The 25,457-nt window shown below is 38.7% G+C and overlaps 1 protein-coding gene across 1 annotated transcript; it reads right to left on the minus strand.

The window, feature by feature from the left end:
* Positions 1 to 343: 343 nt before the first annotated feature.
* Positions 344 to 23,748, minus strand: ugt8 (UDP glycosyltransferase 8). Its single transcript, XM_059337555.1, has 6 exons — positions 23,510 to 23,748; positions 16,442 to 17,274; positions 11,766 to 11,908; positions 6,083 to 6,159; positions 4,130 to 4,349; positions 344 to 3,923 (listed from the first exon to the last, which is right to left on the minus strand). The coding sequence occupies exons 2-6, from the start codon at positions 17,270 to 17,272 to the stop codon at positions 3,542 to 3,544; spliced, it is 1,653 nt and encodes a 550-aa protein (XP_059193538.1). The 5' UTR covers positions 17,273 to 17,274; positions 23,510 to 23,748; the 3' UTR covers positions 344 to 3,541.
* Positions 23,749 to 25,457: the final 1,709 nt, after the last annotated feature.

A 25,457-nucleotide genomic window follows, 5' to 3' on the forward strand; every position in this document is an offset into this window, starting at 1 on the left:
TGTAACTGTAGTATATGTAAAGGACAGTTGCCAGGGTGTAAAACTCACGATCTGTCAATCTTTATGTAACAAGACTCCATAATCTATATGAAATAGCTGTCAGTGCTAAAAACAAATAGTTAAAATCAATAATTGAATCAAATTATCACCTTATTATCAAAGGTCTAATCAAATTGTGGACTTGAATATTTGTGACACCCCCAATAATTAGATTTTACTACTTTTTCTCTGCTTTCTATTCACTGTTTCATCTGTCTTCTTTAAATGTATATTTAAAAATAAAGACAATTCAATATGCCATGGCGATTTTTTTGAGAAAAAAAGTGTCATTCATCTCTGCAAACAAAATATGTCATTTTTATTCAGCATTAGTATTTTGTTTACAATGTTCTATTTACAACATGGACACACATGACAGGGAAATTGAGGACTTTGTCATTTTAAAAGTAAAAAGAAAGTTTAAAAAAGGCGAGTGAGAGGAGGCATGTAATATTTAAGGGGGAAGGAGGAGGAAGAAGAAAAAGACAAGAATACAACGAGTGTGAATACATCAGGAAGTCAAGAGTTAGACAAGGAGGTGGACAATTGGAAGTGCACGGATGAAGACGGAATAAAGAAAAACTTCAAGCTGATGAAATGCAAACGTCACGAGAACAGGGACATGTCAGACTGCAGAGCAAGTACAGGAACAAAACAGTAAAGGATGGGTGGACATCTAACTATGTGGACTACAACATTAATACTGAAAAAAAAAAAGAAAAAACATGTATCTTCACAAATATTTGAGTTTCTCTCCAGACCCTGTTCATAGCTTGTGTAGCACCTGCAGGCCCACATACCAGACCCAGCAGCTGAACTTGTTACAGATGATGATGATAATGATGATGATGATGATGATGATTCAAGTATAATAGTCTGTTTTCAGCAGCAGGGCTGGGTTGGGCTGTACAAGTGTAATTGTAGCTCATAGAGAAAGGAAAATCATGAAGCTTTTCTCAATTATCATACAGGATTTGCAAACATACATTACGGTTGGATGTTAAGTCCTCAACAACCTTTTGACAGGTTAAGTGATAGCATTTTATTCTGTTCAACTTAAATATATTGCTATATTGTCCATGTTTAGTGAGTTGGTAAATAATCTCTTTTGCAATATGAAACTTTAAAAAAGTAGATGTCTGGGATGTGCTGCTGCAAATGAAGGAAAATACAGAGACTGAACAGTCTCATGTTCATGAGATTTTTATGTCCCATGTCCACGAGCACCTGCCCTTCTGAAATGTCCATTAGCAAGATACCGAATCCCCGCAAACTCCAAAGATCCTCTTCCAGCTCGCCCTGTACTTTGATCTCCTCTACGGGGGTTCAAGAAAAGAGAATTTCGCTGCAGGGATCAGTGTCACTTTGACACAGTATTATTCACTGTAGAAGTAGCGGGGTTCACCATTGTTGTCGGAACTAACTCACTCTTTCACCCTCCTTACACCCTTCCTCCGTCTACATTAAGAATTAATGCACACTGTGGCCGAGAAACAAGAGGAAAATAAAGTGGATTGACACATAAGATGATAAAAAAAAGCTACAGAAGGCAACTTTAGTCTTCTTGAAAGAACTTAAAGAATCTATTGCATGGACATACACTGGGGCTGGGCGATATGACGAAATAGATCATCAAAACAATAGAAACATCTCTAACGTACATATTTTTCTACAATGTTTCTATTGTGATATTGATAAATCAGCAGCCAAACTGCCTTACAGCAATATTTACATCATTTGGACGACGTTCTGATCCATGCACATAGGAACGAAGCTGGAGCCAACCAAGCACTAAGGACTGTTTTGCTTAACATGAAATATACAAAAAATAAGCAGAAACAATGCTATATATTCAAATATGATGATATATGATGATAGAAGATTTTGGCCATATAGCCCAGCCCCAGCATGCACTTAGTGTGACAAAAAAAAGCCAATGGTTGTTTTTACATGAATGGGCTAAAACAAACATCATTTGTCTTGTTTCATCCAAACACTCAGTCATCTTTAACACACAGACACTGAAACAGCACACATACACATGCATTCAAGCATTATATTTGCATTATAAAAGGCCACATACAGAATGTGAATCATTCGCACTCAAAGTAAATATAATTGCATAAGGTTGACGCAGTTTGTACATGAACCTCAATAACTAAACAGACTTTACCTTGCAGAAGAGAAGCACTGAATGGATTTTTACCTGAACTGTGGAAATTAAAACGAGCATTTGCAACATATAGTATGTTAGAAATTATCCATCGAATGAATCATAAAGGAATGACGTACAGAATCAAGTGTAGCGCTAAAAATGGCAGTCACGTGATGAATTCTTACTGATTAACAAATAGATGAGGGCTGCAGGATGAAGATACGGGCCCGACGAGGCAAGTAATGATAAATCAATAATGCTCTGAGTCATCACTGATCACCTGACTGCATGAGCACTTTTCTGATCTGCCTATCCACAGTATTCTCTGTAGTCATCTTTTGATGATAACACGATCACCCTTTTCACACCGATGAGCCAAACACAGTTCGCTTGTTCTCTATCAGAACAAATTGTCAGTCAAGAGACAATGGGAACGCAGCGCAGCTAAGTGCAGTCACAGGATGGCACTACCATGTGAAAAGGGAGAAATTTTAAATATTTTCAACAACCTGGTTGGTTTGAAAACAAGACCACCGTGAATAATGTGGATAATGCATCTGCAGAAAGCACAGACCTTTATCAGCTGTCTTTGTGGATTTTTGTTTCATCAATATGTTATGCGAATAACACATTAAATATGTTGTGCATATGTTAGCTTACAGGAGGGAGTGTACATCTACCATAATGCTATCACACCATTGATATATTAAATAAATTAAAAATAAGATAGGTTAAAAAGTTCCATCATTAAAATGCATTTTTACAGTAATAAATAGATTTGTCCTCTATTTACAGTTGACCAGACACTTGGAGAAGCAGAGTTAAAAACATTAAATCCTAACTATTTCAAAAGTTATCCGTTTTCGTTTTCTTGATTTGTTCTGAGGATGAGGGGTTGGCGCTCAGGATTTCCCCTCTTCATCATCCTTCCACTGGTCAGGAAGGCAGGAAGACCACAGAGAACACGCAGGAGAGATGACGCACATGAAGAAACAATGTCCTCCCAATGTGTCTTTCCTAGTTTCACCCTCAATTACTTTTTCAATTTGGTGTTGTATTGCGGTAGCTGCTTTTGTTAGAGTTTTCGTTAAATTCGCCTCAGTGCACACATACACATACACCCTCAAACACACACACACAGATTTGGAGCACCCGATGCCTTGCTCTGTCCTCACACGACGCATTGTGTATCCTCCTACAGCCTCTTGCTCACTCTGAGTAGCAGTTGCCTCTCGACACAGACCTAAGAACAGCCTTCTCTCAAAGCTTTTATAAAACCACTCAACCAAACCTAGAGCTGAGTCCTCGGGGCAACTTCTTCCTCGTCCCTCTTGGCCATTCAAAACACTAATTAATCTTCTTCTCGTTTCTTAAGGAGCCGTTGCGTTTGTGTTTCCCGTTCGCCATGCTCTCGCTATGGCAATGTCCATTAGCTATGTTACCATCATCCCTGGTGACGCCGCCACCTCTGCTCTGGTCCCCAGCCTTCCCGCTCAGCAGTCGTACCAACCGTCGCAGGGCGAAGATAGTCAGAGCCACGGCAGCTCCTACAGTGAAAATCACATCCAGCAGGAAGTACTGGTAGGGGGACACCTCATATACAGTGGAGCGCAGGTGGTTGGCACCATCATGACGTAGGATGTAGCTGATCCAGTAGACGGCCCTGGTCACAGGATGGCCTGGCTGGTCTTTGTGAATGTTGGAGAGGATACGTGCTTGCTTGCGGTACCTACAGGAAGACATACAAAGGAGGATATAAAGACACAAGGACACAGATCTTTACGGGCAATCTTTCAGCATGCTAGAGAGCACAACCATATGAAAAGAGAGATAAAAAGTCAGAGTGCTGATTCCAATTATGGTCACCAGATGGCACTGATGAATAATAACAATAATATATAAGCATGTGTGTGTGATAAGACTCAGAAATCTAACCTGGTCTCTTTGATGACGCTGGTCAGAGCTGTGTAGAGGTCTTCTTCGGTCATGTACTTCCAGTGTAGCATGACACCCATACCTTTGGCTGCCACACGAGTCATGGTGTCATAGTGGTCTCCGAACAGGGGCACACCTACAACCGGCACCCCGTGATACATGGCCTCATAGATACTGTTCAGGCCACCGTGGCTCAGGAAGGCCCTTGTGTTGGCGTGGCCTAAATGGCACAAAGGATGAGAGATGTTAGATAGCATGTTAGTAGGGCTGGGCGATATATCAATATAAAAGATAAATCGATATTGTTTTAAATGTGATATGGAATTAGACCATATAGCATATATTGATAAAGTTCTTTTTCCCCCTTTCTTTATATATAAATGCTGCCCTTACCAGGGTTTGTCATATTTAGTTCTTTTGTAATGTTCGTTATTATTTTCTCATAAAAATATATTAATTTCAGAAAAAGATTGGCATATTTTATTTCATATGCTATTTTTATTTAAGATTAAAACATTTTTTTTTATTTAAATGAACACTTTATGGAGCTTTGATTTTAAAAAAAGGTACTCCTGTTATACAGTATTTATATTCACTTAAATAAACGGTTTCAATAAAACTACTTGGCATTTTTGGCTTTGACTTTGACTAAACGTTTGCTCTTACTTTGCAATAAAAATATCGTGATTTATATGTTGTATATCGATATTGAGCCTAAACATATCGGGATATGACTTTTGGTCCATATCGCCCAGCCCTACATGTGAGATGTTATCTATATAAGTTATGTTTTTTTTTTTTGTTTTTTTTTTTAAGATTTTTTTTGGGCATTTTTGTAGCTCTTTTATTGATAGGAGAGATATTGAGAGTGAAAGGGGGAGACAGAGGGGAAGACATGCTGGAAAGGGCTCCGAGCTGGATTCCAACCCGGGCCGCCCGCTTACGAGGACTGGGCCTCTGTGGTATGCGCTCTACCAGGTGTGCCACCGGGAACGCCCCATAAATTGTGTTTTGACACGACTTATTTTGTTAGATTATATACAGTTTATAAAGTAGAGCCCACAAACTGCTGCAAAGTCAGTAAATGTCCCACTTGAACATGGGAAGAGATAAAGGACCTGTGTGTGTATGTGTGAGTATCGTTTTAACAGTATAATTGATTAAAAAAAACATCAGTCAGTAGTTTTAGGAAAGGGAGAAACTTTAATGTAAATGCTTTACTTTCTCTTTCTTAATTTTAACTATTTAAAAAAGGTGTAATTCATCTTAACCACAGTCTAATTTAACTCCCCAATTAATCAGGGACCTATATAATAATTGTAATAATGCATAATAATGTAAATTTCCCATTATCAGCTAATAATGTATTGGTATGGATAATGCCTTGCTATTATATTTGGAAGGCAATGCTAATGCTGTAGGTCATTTGGCCATCAATGATAAACGCCCATAACTTGCACTTTGGTGCAACTGAGTAATAGAAAAGATAAGTTTGATTGCTTTGTGGTGAATTGTCCCCCCTTAAAATACCTTTTACGAACTTACCAGAAGGCAAGACAGGTATCATGTATTTGCAGGGTTGGCTAACCACGGTGCTTTTACACCAATGCAGAAGACAATGCATGCTGTCAACATCTGATTGTTGGCACACATTCCTCACTCCTGACAGGCACAAAGTGGCTTACACACATTCACAATCTACCCGCTGTGTGGTTAATAAGTAGGTAAGGGAGGAACCCACCCACACAAAACCTGGTCGACCACACCATCAATAGGAACATGTATAAAAGCAGGAAGCATCAGCTGTGTTAAAACATGCCTCACACCAGACAAATACATTTCTGCTTATATGGTGCAATAAAGTGCAGTCTGTAAGCCAGTGTCACTGTTGATGAGATAACTATGAAGGTGAAGTACACCTAACAATATGTGGTATCCTTGAAATGTACTCACCTAGTAAGTCATTCTGAGGCATCCAATCAACAAGCTTGGTGTTGTTGCCAAGGTTACTGGGTGGAACTCCAGAAAACCTAAGGAAAGGAAAAATAAAATTATGAGGAGATTAACATATTTTTAAAGTAAATTATGCTGTCATCACAGTGTTTGAACACCGACAAATTCACTATAAAGGAAACAGACGTATCTGAATTTATTCAAATCTAGTCAAAAAGTCTAAAAAAATCCTGTCGAAAAGAACACTTTGACATTCTGAATAATACCCTTATTGGTTTTCTTGCCGAGAACTCAAAGAATGGATCGATACCACTCTTGTGATGTCTGCAGCTGGTTAGCTTAGCACACAGCCTGGGGGAAACGGCTAGCCTCGATCTGTCTAAAGGCAACAAACTCCACCTACAACAACCTCTAAAGCTCACTAGTTAACACATTGTATCACATTTGGGGGTGAGAGGGGGTAACTATCAGGAGTATTCAACAGCAGTGACTCATGGCTTCACTTGGACTAGAGCGTTTTGACTAAAACAATACCTGATATCTTTCCCCAAAGATTCAAAATATTATTCCAAAAGTGTACAACATGTCAATAAATTTCCCTTAATTTCCTAAATCAACAAATGGTAAGGCTAGTCATTCCTTGCAAGACAACACTGATCAAATAGAAAGCTAAGAAGGACACAAGAGAGCATCACGATTTTTATAAATTTAACTTATTATTACTCTGCTAGGGCACATTATTACTTGTCCAGGACTCAAAACTCATAGTTTAGGACTTGGGACCTTAGGCTTACTTGTGACTTGCAAAACACTGACCTGGTCTCACTCAGTTAATAACGAAGCTAGCTATTACACTAGCTGTGTGAGGCTAATGTGTTGCTAATACAACATGCAGCAACATGGATAAGTATAAGTATTTTACTCTTTTTTTCTTTTACTCTTGTCGACTATTTGTGTTAGTACTTTAAATACTGTCTTCTACTTCTTATAGGTATTTCATGTTGATCTTTCATTGGTGCTACTTCTTGGCATGAGGGACATGCATATTATGCAGACACAGAGTATGTATAGTGAATGTATATACAGTAGGCTAAATGAATTAATTGAGTCTAAAATTTACATGATTCGTAAAGTGAACAAAAGGGGAATTCAATGTGGATCTCTTTTCGGTTGCAACCCCTTGTCTTGAACGGGTGGTGGTGAATGTGTGCAGCATTGTATGTATGTTTGTTGGTGTTTGTGGTTGTGTGCGGAAGCATTTTCCAACAAATGCAGCACACAATACATATGCATGCAACATTACGACCCCCATCCGTTCTTCTCTGTCTCCTTCCCTCCCCAACCCAAAGTCTTTCATCTCTCTTTCTCTTTTCAACAAAGCACCAATTCACTGTCCTGCCAATCAAAGCCTACATTCATGGAGCCAATTATCAATGACACGATTCATTTGGCCTGGTCCCTGTCCCTCTCATCAGCCCTCTTCCTTTTCCATTAGTTTGGAAGGGCAACTGAAAGCCAGATTACCATTCAATTTCAAATAAAAAGTATTTGGGCTTAGAAGAGGCTCCTGCCTGTGGCTACAAGTTTCAGATCACTGACCATGGCTACATGCACAAATTATTCCAGTTTTTGCACTTATGCTTATACCACCAATGTTCTTGTTTTTATGAAGCTGTGCATACTCTTACATAAATGTTACGTATCTTTCTTTTTTTTAATCCACATTCTTGAAAAGGTCAGCGTTGCAATATTTGTGCATACCGAAAAACCTGTTGATATCCAAGTCTTTCTATAATGTTTAAAGTACATGTGCTTTTCTTTTGAGCATGCATCTCTACCAAAGTGTTTCAAACTGTTATCTAGTTGGTTTGTGTACAACAACCAAAGCAACGCACAGAGCAGACTGCAAACAGGCAAGGTGTCGCAAACTGCAGGAAACACATGTCCAAAGAATGCTTGTGAAACTTGAAAAATATCCAGAATGTCCCAATGGAAATTGCTGTTTTAACAACCTGTATCAAGCTTGGAATATTGACATATCTAAAGAATTTTGGAATATTTGTGTGCAAATATGGCGTCACCGAAGGCCTAGTAATTGTATAACTTCACCTGTAGAATTGGTCGGATACCTACATGTCATTGTCTGGTTCCTTACTGTGAAAGGTCACTACTTGAGATTTGTCATTTTTTCAACATTCAAATTTACTTTTCATCTTAATTTCTGTTCACTTTACTTACGAAAGCAGCTACTTCCATTTCAAACGATGTAGCCGTCACTGCCCACATACATGGATTGCGTTTAAGCGATATATATCCACTAGAGGGCAGTACAGTTTAGATTAAATAGTTTCTGATATCGAACATGACGACAGTGGGGGAGTCGTTAATGATGTGCCTCGAGACAAAAGCAGAGGCAGCGTTCTCTGTGACACCAAAAGTAACATGCCAACATAGGAATTCCTTTTAACTAATATCTTCTCACAAAGTTCTGCCATTTTAAAATTTTCTCCATACTGTCCTATAGTCATGTCTTGCTTGAACTTTAGGCTACACTGCCCCCACGATTTCCAGTGGTACTGCTGCATTTTGTTCATGAGTTGTTCATGAATAAAACGACAAATTATCACACATTATTATGCACACCTGTTGCATGCCAAGGCAAATCCAGCATTGTTTATTACAACACACAGAACCATTTGCCTATAACCCTGGCAAGCTATCTGATAACCACGATCTGATCCTCTTAGATCACACCAGGGACTCTGCCCAGGTCCAGCCACTAAAAAGGCACTGAGTTAATGAAGGCAAGGTCCAAATGTCGGTATAAGTTTTACTAAATACATTTTCATGACTTCAGGAAAAATAAAACTGACATTCAGCCCCTTGTCATCAGCGGGAACTGCGTGGAGGGGGTCTCAGTTTTTAAGTTTCTGGGTGTACACATACAGGGGGACCTCGGCTGGAGCACTAACATTAGAGAGATCATAAAGAGAGCACAGCAGAGACTCTACTTCCTGAGGAATCTCCCTCCCTGGAAGAATTTTACAATTACAGCTGCCTCAAAAGAGCCCAGACCATTATCAATGACTCATCCCACCCTGGCCACACCTTTTTCGAACTTTTACCCTCATGCAGGCGGTACAGGACAATGAAAACACATACAAAACAGACTAAAAAACAGCTTTTATGCAAAGGCGATTACAGCATTAAATGATCACATGAAGTAATTCATGAAATGGTGTATGTATGTGGACATGGATGTATGCGCTTTTTATTGTTTGTTTTTAATTATCATCGTTTTTTTAATCCCTTTTATCTGTTTTATTTATGTTTTATACTATGTGTTTTTTACATAGTACATATTTGTATACTCCTGCACTGAGTATTGCACTTAATTTTGTTATGAATTGCATAATGAAAAATAAAGATATTCTTTTCTATTCTTTTCTATTTAATGGGAACAGTTCAAGTGTGTGACTTTTTTTGCTTTGGTTGTGTAAAAGAGGTCATATTCCACCTAGGCCTTTCTTCCTCTTAGCTATCTAATGGTTGACTGATATTCCAGTAACTGTACGTCAGCAGACTCATTACCTAACTGACTAAATCAGCGTCATCTCTTTAACCTTTAAAAGACATACTTAATTTACTCCTCTTTATATCAACTTTAAACCATCCTCTAATTTATTTATTTTAAAATCTCAAAATTCTCTTTCACTCCTTAGTATGGCTTTCTTCTCATGTCCAAACACTTCTCTAACTTACAGCACATGATGACTCTTTGGACCGCTCTTTGACATCTTGAACAAAGGGCAACTTAGAACTTAAAGGTCCCATATTGTATAAAGTGAGGTTCTGTAAGATGTCTTTTGTGGTTATAAAGCAGGTCTAGGTGCTATATAAATGCTGTGAAAGTATTTAAATGCTCAATTATCAGGGAACTGCACACAGCCCATATTCATGCCTTTAAACGAGCTGTTGGGACTTCCAAAAGGTTGTGATGTCACAATCATGCCATATATAGGTCTGCTGCAATGATGGTGCAGAGACGCAGAGAGCACAGATTCAGAAGACCCAGAACCATTGACCAATCAGAGCAGACTGTGTTTTTTCAAAAGGGAACTTAAAGAGACAGATGCTTAAACAGACTATTTCAGACAGAGGATAAAACACAGGTATCCTCAGATGAAAAGAATAAGACAAATAAATGTGTTTTTTAGACATTAAAGAATGTAAACATGATCTACATGTTCTAGCAAAATATGTCCCCCTTGAATACAACTTTTTCCATTTTGTTATTTGCCATGTGTGGGATCAACGACAGCAACATTATAAAACAGCAGTTATCTAGGCCAGACACACCTAACAAAATATTACAGAACCACCCTGTCAGTTATGACATCATTGTAAACTGTGTAATGTGTTTGTATAAGTGAAGACTTTAACCAACCTTCACACATAGGCACCTGTTCAAACATTAACCCAGATATAGTATGGTTTGGGAGACACTTGTACATAAGATAAAGGCTTTGTTCCTGGAGTTTATCCCTAATTGGACTCCACAGAAAAGATTGAACTATATAAACAATTTTTATTATCTCATATTACACAACTACAAGGCATTAAATTAAGATGTCTATTTAACTAGTCTTTGGTTACCTATGGCATGACAATGATGCAAAAACAATGAGCATGAATGTGGTCAATGAATCACAAACTCTTAAACATACTGAGATAAGAGTTAAGGATTAACAGGTTCATGAATGGAATTTTAAGCGCAGAACTTGGAGTCACTTTTTTTTTAGTCCTCTACCAGCACCACTTGCCCTTCTCCTATTTTCCATGTTTTCCTGCTCGGGTCATAGTCGGTGGATAATTGCTGTGGGACTCTGTGTAAATGATTACGAGAGAGTAGATTTGAATCACACCTATCTCTCTTACTCAATCCAGTTAAAGTTTAAGAGTTAAAAATAGTTGGGAAAAGTGCATCAGTATAAACATATAATATCCTCTGTCAGTTTTTAATTAAAAATATAGTCCAAAGCATTCTGTTACATATTATTTCCTTTTTAGACAGCATCCCAACTTTTGTGGAATCAGTTGTAGATCTTTTTTTTAAATTACCTTATTCTCCCTGAAGACATAAAAATCTAAATTTGTGGTTTATAACCCATGCAATGCGGAAATACTGACAGTATTTATACAGTGGCTGCACGAAATGACCAACAATACCATGTTGTCAGACCACTGTATCCAACAGTAACACCTACCACACAGCATGAGCATGTTGGTAATTGTCTGCTTGCTATGAGTGAGACATTGAATATTCAAGTATTCAAATGTTCTGAATAAATTATCTTGTTTGACTTTGTTAAATCAAATCAAATGCAAAGGTCTTTCTACCATTAAAATGCGAAGAACAAAGTCTCTTAAGGATCAGAATCCACCTTTGTTTAATCAGGATGGCCTCAAATAAAACACTGAGGTGGGAATATGGACTTTGGCCTGAAGACACAGACCGTCACAACACATTTATTTTACTATGGGTTATGGAACAGATGAAGTGTAGCTGATTATAAACCATATAAACTGATATGTAGAAGACTTAAAACTCACTAGAACATCATGTTCACATCTGTCACACCGAGATCTGTGTCCAGTATGAGTGAGAAAAAAGATACTTTACCTCCAGACGACACGCTGGGGCAACCTGGCGAGGGCTCCGGCCAGTTTGTGAGCAATGTCATGGGAAAGGTACTTGACCCCAGCTCCAAACGACACAACCACAAAACCATGCTCCGCTGTGTCATTCACCCATGCGTCAAAATCCTGTGGAAGTATGAGAGAAAGAGTTTGAGTTTCTCTGTCCGTGTAAAAAGATGTATATAATGGATATAATGATGGATAAGATGGATATAATGAGCTTTATATCTGATTATCTTTCAATGCATTATAAATAGCTGGCATCAACAGCCATATATATATATATATATATATATGGCCATAAACCTTGAACAATCACTGTTGGTGTCTTTATCTTTACAAGTGCTTTCCGTTTCATGTTCTAATGGATTTATAGGTTTATAGATGTCATAAAATGCACTAAACTATAGAAAATTAAGTTTAACAATTAGAAGTGCACTCTAGTGACCCTAGTCAAGGCATGCTTTATCTCGCAATGTTATGTTCTGACTTGATAGGGCATTTATGTTTCCAATCATTCCACTTTTTTTGTGTAATCCTGCTGACAGACACACATACAAATAAACAGAGAGACAGAAAATATGAGCTAATGAACATATAGCACACTTTACATTTTTTAAATTTTGAAAAGACAAAATGACATCATCCCAGACTATCTCTAGTGACCATCTTGTTGAAGCTGGTACAGGTTGAAAATGTATAGTTTCATGCTGACTACTTGAATCTGCTAAATTTCAAATCAATTAAATTTTACCAAAAGAAAATCTGCTCAGTCGTAGTTTATCAAGCAGGACACAGAATGTCCTTTTCATGAAGCTGTTAAATATATTAGAGTTAATGCATCAGAATTCCAAGTATGGATGTGCTATGCTTGTATTTTGCAATTTGCTGTCCAGTGTTGCTTTATACATCATATTAGAATGTTAATGTCAAATGTCCATAGACCACAAAGTGAGCATGGAGCAGTATCTTCTAGATGGCCTTATTTCATAACACCAGTCTGGGAGACACTAGAATATCCTGTTTTTGACTTATAGAATAAGTTGTCCTTTCAATAGCACTGCAGGAAAAACTATAGTATTTTACAGTCAAACTTTATACATCAGTGAATGTGCATTTTAATTTATTGCTGCCTGTTGCAAGTTGCTTCAAAATATACCAATAAATAAATGTGTGAGCTTTACCTTGAAATCAATAGGAAACCACACAAATGTTTGTTTATCATGGCACCAGCATTACAATAGACTTTATTGCTTCTCTTGTCTTGAACTTGCAGCACCGCTGATCAACAATTATTTACAGAACACCATAAAAATGCACAAAAGTCAATAAAGCAGCCAGCCATCAGATACATAACAAATATCCTACATATTGACAATAAAGTCCACTCTAAAATATTCTCCTGTGATCTAAAAATTCACAGCACACTTACATCCTAAACGGGCCTCTTCATCTCAATCACAACACACTTTATTTCCTCTTGTACGCTCAGTGGTATCTAACCACACAGACAGTTTCGTTATTCTATGCTAAGTTTTTAGATATCTGAGGTTTCTGCTGCCAACTCAATACAAAAAAGGTGAAAAAAAAATTCTTATGTGATGTTTGAAGAAAACTCAGCAGCAGCGTGTCTTTCTAGAAACAAACCTCCAACTGTTTGCTGCAGAAGAAATAGCCCCAAACCTGACAGTTGATAGGCAGTGGAAGTTTGATTCACCAAGTTAATGACAAATTAAAGTATATCAACAGAGCTAAGTTGTCCATGTTTGTTTGCTGTTAGACACTTCTATTATTATATATATAAATGACTGTTATGCAGTGACATAATGTAGCTTTGGTCTATCAATAAAAAATGCTGGATCATTAAAATGACAGCACTGTACTTAAATCATGAGAAAATGAAGGAGGCCTGCCATACTCATCAATTTCTATCAGCTACACCAAGGCAGTGAAAATGAGGGACATGACATGCCTTTGGAAAAATGAACACAATATTATCCTCCTCCTCCTTTAGCCCTGGTTCTCTTCTAGGTATTAATCAAAGGAAATATCCATATTAATAGTAGAGTAGCTTCTGGTAAGTGAAGATGTATGGACTGACAGTGGGTGATTGGAGTGATAGAATTGGAGGACAAGCAGAGGGAGGGAGGCTAACGGTCCAGCTGCGGCAGCTAAGGCTGGCCCTGGCACGGAGCAACATCAGGGGCACACTGGGCTCTGTGTCCCAGCAGCGCAGCCCTACTGTCCCTACAACGCAGCCTCAGTGACCCCATAAAAGAGTCTCAGTGTCCCCAGAGCTCTGCCCAGAACAATGGCCTCGTTCTCCCTCCACTTCCATTATAACTCCCTCCACACAACACGGCACAATGCTCCCTATTGGCTGGAGTGGCATTCCAAAACCCCCCACAGTAGATACCGACGGCCCGCGCTCTCGGCGTCCAAACGCTGCAATAACCCCCCGTCACCGCTCGCCTCTGCTCTCCATGACTCCCCTCCCTCTCTACTCAAAATCTACCGCATCCATTCAACCCAAACCCATCCTCACCCCAGCTTCGTCTATAAAGGGTCGCTTTGTAGCAGCATTGATAATAAGAGGTACCAATGATAGGGGAGACAATGGGGACAAGCAAGTGCAGACACAAAAAAATCTGAAACTCGGACATAGACTGTTAAGACAGAAGTAGGGTTGCACAATTATTCAAAGTTTTATCAAAATCAAAATATGGACTAGTGAAATATCCAATTGCTATAACTATTGAAGGTAAAATGTATATTGTATTGTGGTGCTGCAGAGATGACCCGGCCTACAAATCATGTTCTATACTCCAAGCAGTAATCTCTGGAAAGTGCCTCAAACCTGCATTCTTTTTAATGACCAGCAGAGGGCCAGTCATTGCAAAAAAGACGTCCGTTTGTTAGTATGTAACTAAATTGGAAAATGAGCTGACATTTATTTGTTACTCTATTTATAACTTAGTAAACTTTCCCTAACAACTTTATGGTCTGAATCACTAGTCTTATTCAAAACAGCACAATGTTCATTTTGTAAATTATGGCTCCATTTAGAGTAAAATAGAGGATAAAACAGGGTATGCTTTAAGGTGGGTCTAGCCTGTTAATAGACAGGTCGCTACCAAAGTCTTGGAACTTTTACAATTTACCCATAAAAATGTATTTTTCAGCGCTCGGTTGGACTAAAATAACCGTCAGCTTTTCATTTTGAATAACGACAGCCATTTGCTAACCAAGCATGCTAGCCATCTTAAGCGTTAGCTGATGAAACAGCGCCATTCTGGGTCCCAATCCATTCTGTACATGCACTAGTTTCAAAAAAACAAAATGGCAACAGGTATAAACCAAGATGGCAGTGATAAATATGTAAATTTCCATGCTTCAAAACCAGGGTCCACAAACCAATGGGGGCCGTCACTGTTACTATCTCCACTATTGTCTAAGGTGTGTGTCCCGCTGACTCGCTAACTGTCACTACTCTGCACAGTTGCAGGAGCACTGTTAGCATTATAAGCTGCTAGCTCCAAAGGCACTGTCAGTATTACAGCTCGAGACACATCAGCCACACACTACATCGATATTTTAGAACGTCTATAAGATATCCCATATTGCAACATTTGTAAAAAATATTGCAATCATCTTTTCCAAATCGTGCAGCCCTAAACAGGAGATGGTAGATAACTGGACGAGAAACGTGACAATGAGCTTCATTCTACACACTTCAGCCAAGGCTTCACCAGAGAGAAAAGTGACATTTTGTTTTTCTCTCTAATGGGATATAGGATATTAGAACATTTACCACTTGTAAAATTTTAAATGCATTAATCAATTAAAACAGCTGATAGAAAATTGAGAGAATCATGCTAAATAATAAAGCAGAGGAAAGAACAAGCTCTTCCTGTTGCTTAAATATTAAATATCTTGTGTGTACACACAGAACACATGCAAACTGAGAAAGGCCTGAAAAATTCATGTTTGTAAGTGGACTGATGCTAATGGGTGAACAAAAAGAAAAATGTGTAAATGCTCTGACTGCAGTACTTATGCGTAATACAAACAGGACAAACCTCTCCGAAGTCACAATGACACCTACAGATATGGCTTTGCATCTTGCCCTTGAACCACATATATTTGCATAATGTCATAGGCAAACTCTGCTCCCGTGATTTAGCCATTGCATCGCAGCGCTTTTGTTACAAACGGCACAGAGCCCTCATTTTATGTTCCAGTCATACTGCCATTAATTTGTCAACCATCATAGATTTTGCCATATGGTTAATACTGCGGTGTAACTATCCCTTTCCTCTCAGAGTGTGTGAAATGTTTCATTTCAACGAGCGGGACTGATTTATGACCACATTGGATTTTATATGAGATTTGAATCAATGTGATGAAGTACCTTGATATGTCAGGTATTAAATTAGCTGGATTAGCCAGAAAGCAGATATTTCTGTCTGGTTACTTTAGCCTTATAACATTTCTCACTTGATTGCCATTTATAATGTGATATACAGTAACATACACTGTGGAATAGGATTTTATCCATATATTCCACTACTACACTCAAGGAAACACATATTCTCAAAAGTAAAACCCTGCATGAGCACACTAAATCTTATTTTCTGTCTCACTGTTCTCACTACATACCTGTGGAAGGGGGTTGGGGGGCTTGGTGAGGATGCCTCCTATGTACACCACATGTGGCAGGGTGGGCCTGGGGAACTCCAGAGCCATATCAGTGCAGAGCATCCACAGCCGGCTGCCCTGCACCAAATCAGCCATGGCCACTTGCGGCTTCACTCCGTGTTTCTTCATAATCCGGTCATACTTGGGTAATGCAATATAATGGACTCCAAAGCGCTGCACCAGGTAAACAGCTGTGTTGGTGATCCTCTGAAGCAGAGACATGCGGTCTGTCAGCAGCGAGTTGAATTCGGGAACATATGAAAGCGGGGCTGGGGCGCCCGCCTCTGCAGGGTACCACAGGCCTGTGCTGAACACGGCATATTTCACACCGAGGATATGAGCGATCACAAAGCCACACATTTCATTAGGGTCCACCAGCAGAAGGTCAAACTTGGCCTCCTTGAGACGGGTCATTACCTCAACGCTACCAACGACAGCATCACAGTTCTGGGAGTAGTGGTCAAGAATGTCAAACAGTTCCAGAAATGTGAGGCGCCCTGAGAAGATGTTGCTGACTTTGGACTGGAGGAAATTGTCAGCCGTGGTGCTGTTAAAGATCCCTGGGTAGCGCTGTAAATGGTAGTAGGGGGAGGGCGGCACCCCGCGACCCTCTGAAATGAGAAAATGGGTCTCATGGCCCTCCTGGTGCAGAGCTGTGGCCAGCGTCTTGAAGATGTAGAGGTGTGATTCAAACATGATGGGTGGGACAACGATCACTTTTGCAGCCCACGATGCACTGGGACTCCAGGAGAGGAGGCCGAGGAGGAGTAGTAGTGACGAGGGTAGTAGCATGGCTGTAATTACAAAGAAATGAATGATGTTAATGCTTTACATTAAAATAAAAACAGAAGAAAGTATTCAAAAGAAGCGTTGTAATACTCAGGCTGCACAATTATGGCCAAAATGATCAGATTACTTTTTTACAATACTCTATTGAGATCATGATTATTCATTGATTTTAAAGGACAAAATATGTTTACTGCACTTCACATTTGCAGCTGACTTTTCTAATATTGCATTCGTGCATGTTCATTGAATTGTGGGAAGCCAGCTTGATGATCGCAATTAAGATTCAATTAATTGTGCAGCCCTACATAATACAGGTACTAATCAATGTTGCTCTGCGGGTATAGACACATCCTGAATTATTATTGCATTGGAGAAATGAAAACATTAAATATTTAAGGAGACAACGAGTCTGGCATAAAATCACAGGTCAGAAAGGAGTGTAACCAGAACTCAGAAAAGTTTTAAAAATAAATAAATAAAGAACAGCTTGTTTACTGTGTCTAGTTTGTCATCTTAAATGTCTAACTACTCTATGAACATTACTCAATCTGGCCCACTATTTATCATTCATAATGAAAGGAAGCAACTGTCTCACATAGGTGAAAATATTACATCGTATGCATCAAACTCGAGGCCTGGAAATTAATGTTCTTGTCCTCAACCAACATGCATAGAGAAGTAGTATTGAGAGACTCAAAGCTCAAACGCTCATAGCTGTGTAGTTAATTTTTTCCCTGCCAATAGTTTACCTTTCTTAAATATTAACTTTTAACTTTAAGAAAATTTCTTTCTATGTATTTTGATTCCACCCTTTTCACTCTGTGCACAGCCGTCACTGACATGGTGTGGGTAGCACCAACGTCATTCTAAACCTCCGGCCGCTCTATTCACAAACACAAACACAAAGAACCATTATCATGCCACCATGTCATAGCCTGTGCCCTATATGCCTACGCTTTCCCTCTCACTTGGATTAATCATCAACACTAGAAACCTCTTGATGGAGAGCTATCAAATATCCGGGGTTTTCTGATCTACTATGACTCAGCCATATTCTCTATTCCCAGGGTGTCACCTTAAATAATGTGCTGACCTTTGAGATAAAATGATAAATGACACCTCCCTATGCAAAAGTGTGATTGTGACTTTGGACCAGGACATACGTACAGCTAAAAGGAGGCCTTTGTGTAGCAACATGAGTGGCTCATATGTTTAACGACACATAACATGACACAATGTGGCAGTAGATTAATAATTTCTTGACCTATTTACATAATATGTGGAGCCTGCCATCTCCTTTTAAAGCTGGAGAGAGTATACAGCTATTTAGATATGGTGTTCCAGGTTATCAGGTCGTAACTTCAAACAAGGCTACAGCAACGACAAACAAGAGGTTTTTTTTAAGTATGAGCTGTAAAGTTTGGCTGACAGCTATCCCTGTATCCGCTTCCATCAAGGACCACAGTGGAAACAAGAATACTATAGCTTCATTGTGTAACCCTTGATAATTTCTCAAAGAATTTTACATGGAGCCCCTATCCTTTATTTTATTTATTTTTTTAATAAAATCAATCATATACAGACGCAACTTGCACAATTGTTACACACACAGTTTATAATCAGCCATAAATGTGCTACACCTAGTGAAGCAAATAAATAAAATGGGAGTCTGTGGTTCAACTCAAATCTGGGTGTTCCCTGTGTGAAGTTTAAATGTTCTTGTATTTGCATAGATTTAATCTACAGTCTAAAGACAAAAGATAATGGAAATAGGAAATGTCAACTGCATGTAGGTGTAAATGTGATTCTGCGTCTGTATGTGTCACATCACACTTTAGCGTCAGATGAAAAATATCTCTTTACCTTACGTCTGAATCTATTGGCTATCAAATGGCACGGCCGCATTGTTTCTGCTGGCCATTTCCTGATAGCATCTGAACAGGATTGTGTAGTGCATCAGCCACCTGTTTGTCCACAATATGAAGTTTCTCTCCACAAACAGCTGGTGATCTGGTAGGAAAGGGACTCAAGGTGGCCGGCCACCATTTTCCTTAGCATTAAGCTAATAGGAGGATATCGTCAGCGACACTTCTCGGCCCAGACTGTTGACGGTAACTATAGAAACCAGCCGCTGTCTGCTCAGGACTGTGATGCGTCATGACTTAATTTACTAACAGTGGTGTCTGGTTACCCTGCACACAGGAGGGGCTGAGAAATTATCTGGATTAAGAAAATTAAAGGATATGAGTGATTGGGGTAAAGACAAAGTGGAGAAGCCATAAAAATAATAATAATAATAATAAATAAAATTTTTATGGCTGTAAGGAGAGCTTGTTATTGTAATATAATATTTTATGGTATGCAGATAAGATACAGATACAATAACATAATGCGATATGAGACATAATTTCAACAGCTATATTACTAGTGTCTGAACCTATGGTTGAGTAAAATCAATAATCAATGCCTGCCTCTACCTGCATGCACACCATATTACAAAACTTGCCATTTACATGACTAGTGAGTCTATTAACTATTTCCTTTTAAGTTTTGCTCAATACTCTGCATCTGCTATAAATTGTACTGTCCTTCCTTTTCCCAAAAAAATATATCAATAAAAGCTATATGATAAACAATTAAATATTTGCCAATTGGCATTGAGTGAGTTATGGACAGTTTGGAGTCTGTTCGGAGGCTTACAGAAAAATGACTGGCCCAATTTGCATAAAACTTTGTAGCAGATCTGAATCACAGGGGGGATAAACAAACAAGTTTTCCTTTAGCAGCTATCAACGTGTTGTTTTAACAATCAGAGCAATAAAATACAGTTAAGCTTTTTTTCTAGAATCCATGTTCTTTCCACATTACAAAGTAAAGTGGAAGTCATCAATACACCAAAGTCAGAAGAACAAATTCCCATCTCTGGGAATGGGAATAGATGTCCCATTGGCCTTGGTAGAGTCATTGTTGTGGAGATCAATTTGACTATTATATGCGAGCATGCAAACACGTCCCATGTTGTAATACAGGTCACTGAATTTTTACCATGCTGGCCTGCTTCATACCGACAGTTTAAACTTGAGACTCAAAAAGATCTTGTACAAAATACCTAAGAGATAAATAACTGTGAAAAAAACAACTACCACTTAGACTTCAACAAACAAAATGTCCTCAACAACAACCACATCTCTGCCATCACCTCAAATGAATCGCATTGTACTGCAGTTCTCATTTGTGTATTATTGAAAAATCAAACCAATTACAGCTTTCACAGGAAGCTATTGTCATCTATTAGCAGTGACACGAGAAGGTAATTATACAGTGATTATCACTTTGTAATACCATAATCTGGGATAACGTTTTCTTGATTTAGCGCAGCAGGAGGAGCAGCCTTGCTGCTTCCACAGTGGGGGTTCATTAGCTCAATGCTCCCTGCTGAGAGGGGAGCTGTGACTTCCAAGAACTGGTATTAAAGCAAACACAAGTCATTCCAAGCGGTTTATTTTGCCTCATATCTTTCAAATGGAGCATGATTAACTTGTGAGCTCAGGTTTGTAATCCACATGGGAACCCTTGAAGGCCAGGATTGGAAAGACTAGGATATTAAGGTTTTGATTATGAAAACGGAAAAAAAACACATACATCGGAAACTGTTTTCTCTCCAAAACGCCCCCTTAGGTCTTTTTGAGCAGCTTTTTACGCGCCATATTAACATTTAATGTTGGACTGCAACCTCTAGTGACTGTAGTAATTATGTCGAAGACAAAAGAGGAAGTCAAGAAATGCAGTTTAAGAGCAGCAATGTCCATGGAGGGGGAAGGTAAGGGTGGATGGACGGGTCAAACAAAAACAGGACAGTTTGTGTCCAGTGGGAAACTAAAAGTCAACGGTGAGAAACCATGTCATACATTTACGTATGGAAATAAAGTAACCCAAACCACTAGCCATTCCTAAACCTAACCAAACTGCTACTCCTTCACAACATTAACCATCAAAAGTTAATAAACATTCAACTTTGACCTGTTGGTCAAGAGCTCTTGAGCTAGTGTTGCCTACACAGTATCACCACTTGAACCCAAGTAATGGGTGGTCTGCTGTTAAATTATTACATTATCAGGATTTGCAAATGAAGGCTAACCTGATAATGTAATAACCTCCCATTAATGTTATACTTTATTACATTTTTGGTAAAACGTGTATTACATTACTGGGAAATGCACTTTATTATATTATTGGGAGGTTATTACATTATCAGGTTTTATTACATTTTCAATGGACTTCAATGAAGTGCAGATTTTTATTACATTATCAGGGTTATTACATGATAGGGAATTTATTATATTATCAGGTTCTACAGGGCATATTCGCTCAAAGTATAACAAAAGGTTAAATTAAGCATAAGTGTGATATCTGTAAAAGAATAACTTCTGGATCTCACGTGAAAGGTAGAGCCCAGAGCACTTTGCAAATAAGTTAAGCTTAGTTCAAGAGCATTTAGATCTTGAAAGTTGGTGAAAACAAAATTAAAGTGGGGAAAAAAACACTTCAGCTTTCCATGCCAAGGCACATGAGTAACTGTTTATAATGGCAACATGGTCTCTCTGCAGGCCCTAATAGCTTAAAGCTAATCAGCATTTTAAGTGTATGTCGGATATAGATATAGCCGACTTGTAGATATATCCTCTGAGAAGATCACTTCCCATGAGCTATGGAAATATCATTGCTAAATAGCCTTTTAATAGGGGGAACCTACATTAACAAAGTAATTTCAATACTGTTGGATACAGATTAAACAGACACGTTTCTTTTCATGACACAGACTGTCTTTCCTGTTACTGTCTTAATCTCATTCTATATCCGCAACGCTACAGCCATCGACACACAAGAACAGGTATGACAGGCTTACCAAGAGTTAACAGTTGTTAGGCCTGTAAGAAATAAACAAATAAAGCGAAGGACTGAGACAAAGCAGCAAGGTTTCCAGTAACCATCAACAGCATCTCATTAACAAAATGCACTGAAAATAAAGAAGCACTAATGAATGTGAAGCCTGCTTGCTAACAGGAATGTACAGGTAAAAAGTAGTAAATTATATGTTCAATTTATAGTTAAACATCCTTGATTGACATTTATGATGGAGTTAGGATTGACAAACTTAATACTTGAGTATACAATTTCTTAAGAGTGGCAGCCTGTCTCAGTCTACATGGGTTTAATCTTTTATCCCTTATAATAAGGTTTAGCTCCGGGTAAAGGCACACCTCATCAAACACACAGTTTGAGTGTTCAGTTTAAGAATGCCAATTAATCTCAAACATCAAAGTAAGTCTGATGTTGGTCTGTTTGGCAACAGCTTTTTGTTTCTTTTAAACATCAGGTGATCATTTTGGCTCGATACAACAGGCCGGACAGGTGCCCTGGTGTGTGTAGGAAAAGAGGGAGATTTAAAGTTTTTAGGTCATATTAGGATAGCCCACCGGACATTTGGGGTTCGACATGGAGTTATAACCTCCCAGCAGCTGTTACTGAATCATGAAGCAATTGTGTAAAGTTTTTAAATAAAACTTAATAACAACGTTATAATAACTGATAACGAGATGCCAGTACAGCTCGGCATCGTGTTTTATGAGTGTTTTACGAATGTTTGCTTTTATATTAGTGTAGGCTAATGTGTGACGGAAATATGTCATGGGTAAAAAAAAACAACAGCTGGTAATCCGAAGAACGAAACTAGCATTTAAAAAACTTTTAAAATTATGTTATGACCCACAAATATCAAAGTAAAACTGTGGGCAATAAAAATGCATTAAAAACTACCAGTGTGTGTATATAGGCATATATATATATATATATATATATATATATATATATATATATATACATATATATATACATAATACCGGATTCAATCCACTAGTGAATTCAAAAATACATCATGATAACTTAGTCATCGCCCGAGGTGGCGTTTTCGGTTCGAGATAATTCGCAGAGGCATTGAACGCAACACAGCAATCTGGTTACACCTGTGTCTCAGGAGGTTTCGACCGTCGCACCTGAGCAATCAGTAAAGAAAACAACCATACAACACGGTTAACCGCTGTCATCTACAACCATATCAAATAACTTTGTACAACTATAACGTGAAATAAAACGAGTGAAATAAGTTTTTATGAGTAACCCAGGATGAGGTTACGCGACACCTGTTGTGTCACGCACTTTGCTTGCCTGAGTTGGCCTTACCTTGTGGCTTGAATGTTGCTTGGGAGAGGTGAGGTGGGGAGGAGGTGAAACTGCAGTTGTTCGGATTTTCTTGAAGGCAATTTAAAGTGTCGGGGAGGTAAAACACAAAAAAGTGGTGAGGGGAAAATGGCAGCAAAGTAAAATGCGTCCCCGGGTATCGAAGACGTGCAGAGGGAACATTAAACTCCCAGTCCCTCTCACAGGGGCGGTGAAAGGCGGGACTAGTGTTGCGAGATGGAAAGGAAGGGAGCGGCAGAGGGGAAAAAAACCTGCGGTTGGTTGAGTAAAGCACAATAAGGGTGGAGTGCGGAGTATCGGCCCATACAGGTACCTTTACTCTGTTACAGGTGACTTCATGTGTGTTTATACTTATCAGTTTGGATGGATGCACGGTTACCTTTAGGTTAGTCTGGCTGATAAAGGAGGTCAACCAACCTTGACCTTTCTCTCATCATATTTATTTGATCAAATTAATAATTAATCATGAATAGTGACTAGATTTGGGGTACATTGCCTCTAAGCTCTGAGGGTTGAGCTTAAATACTTATCTGTAAATGTAAATTATTAGTGTAAATTATTATTATCACTTATTTCCAATATGGCCCCTGATGTCAAAGTAAGTTGACTACCAAACATAACATGAACAGACTCATTAAATTAATAAGATTATAACAAAAATAAACTACAAAAACCAAGGACATCCTACATACTAAAAGCAACAGACACTAATCTCAAAAGCCGGTCCCAATATCTTCCTTTTCTTCACAATGTAAATGTCCTTAAAATCAACTTTTTTTAAATAAATGAATAGAAGCCCTAAAATAGAGGCAATAGAATAACAATATAACAGAATACTCTACAGCTGCAACTAACTTTTTTTCATTATTTATGTATTTATTCATTCAGCAATTAATTGATTAATTATGTCTGCAGAAACTACTTATAAAATGCCCATCACAGTTTACCATGGTGCGTCCTTGGTCCGAGCAACAAATATTCAGTTTACAATGCAATACAATGCAATAGAAACTGTAACAAATAAATGCATGCTTCTATATATCTATCTTTCTTTCTACCTCACCCACGCGTCTTGTGCCTGTGTGTTTGTGTTTGTGTGTGTGTGTGAGTGTGTGTGTGTGTGTGTGTGTGTGTGTGCACACACTTCTAAAAGATTGATGACAGAGAGGGCTGGAAGATAAAGTTCCTGATGGTGCTGGAATTCAGCATTCTGTTCTACTAAAACCATATTGGCAAAATGCTTTGTGATATATCTTTATGATCAGCAAGATAATTAGCTATCCACAGCAAACTGTTGTGCTGAGCCACATTATTACACCATCTGCACCGGTCCTCTGTGCTTGCACAAGTCTTTGTGTGTGTGTGTGTGTGTGTGTGTGTGTGTGTGTGTGTGCGTCTGCCTGCGTGCGTGCGTGCGTGCATGCGTGTGTGTTGTATTTTCTAGGTTGACAAAAATGCCCTTAATTGTTCAAACAATAGCAGCTGACAATAGTGAGGACAGTGTTATGGATAGCATCGTCTTGATTCATCCACAGACTCATACGTTTTTATTTGATACCACACAAGGCATATTATACACACCCTGTCACCCTGTACTGCGTAGGTATGAAGTGAAAAAGCTGTTTTAACAGTTTCCCTGCAGGGAATGTTGGGAGAGGGGCTGTTAGGTTAACACCCCTACCAACAAACAGTCAAGACAGAACAGATGCTTATCAGGCAGACAAGGGGTGGAGATAAAGGGTTTAAGTGACACAGAGTTCATTGTAATTATGCTGACATAGGGACTTGACTGTCACACAAAGAGGGAGGTCTGTTTACATGGTAAACACACATGCACACATGAATTAACTGAAGGGAATGCTCATTTGCCTAATTTTGTGATTGGGGGTTGGAGAGCAGGGCCACGATGTGTGTAGTTAAACACAAATGG

Source organism: Centropristis striata, chromosome 1 (genome assembly GCF_030273125.1).
Source record: "Centropristis striata isolate RG_2023a ecotype Rhode Island chromosome 1, C.striata_1.0, whole genome shotgun sequence".
NCBI classification, from domain to species: domain Eukaryota; kingdom Metazoa; phylum Chordata; class Actinopteri; order Perciformes; family Serranidae; genus Centropristis; species Centropristis striata.

Bases quoted from the DNA above. Each gene is read 5' to 3' on its own strand.
- ugt8 (XM_059337555.1), bottom strand. From the start codon at position 17,272: ATGCTACTACCCTCGTCACTACTACTCCTCCTCGGCCTCCTCTCCTGG. The intron at 4,350-6,082 runs GTGAGTACATTT...TGTGCCATTTAG, and splicing joins GCCTCAGAATGACTTACTAG to GCCACGCCAACACAAGGGCC. The intron at 3,924-4,129 runs GTTAGATTTCTG...GTCTTCCTGTAG, and splicing joins AGCGTCATCAAAGAGACCAG to GTACCGCAAGCAAGCACGTA.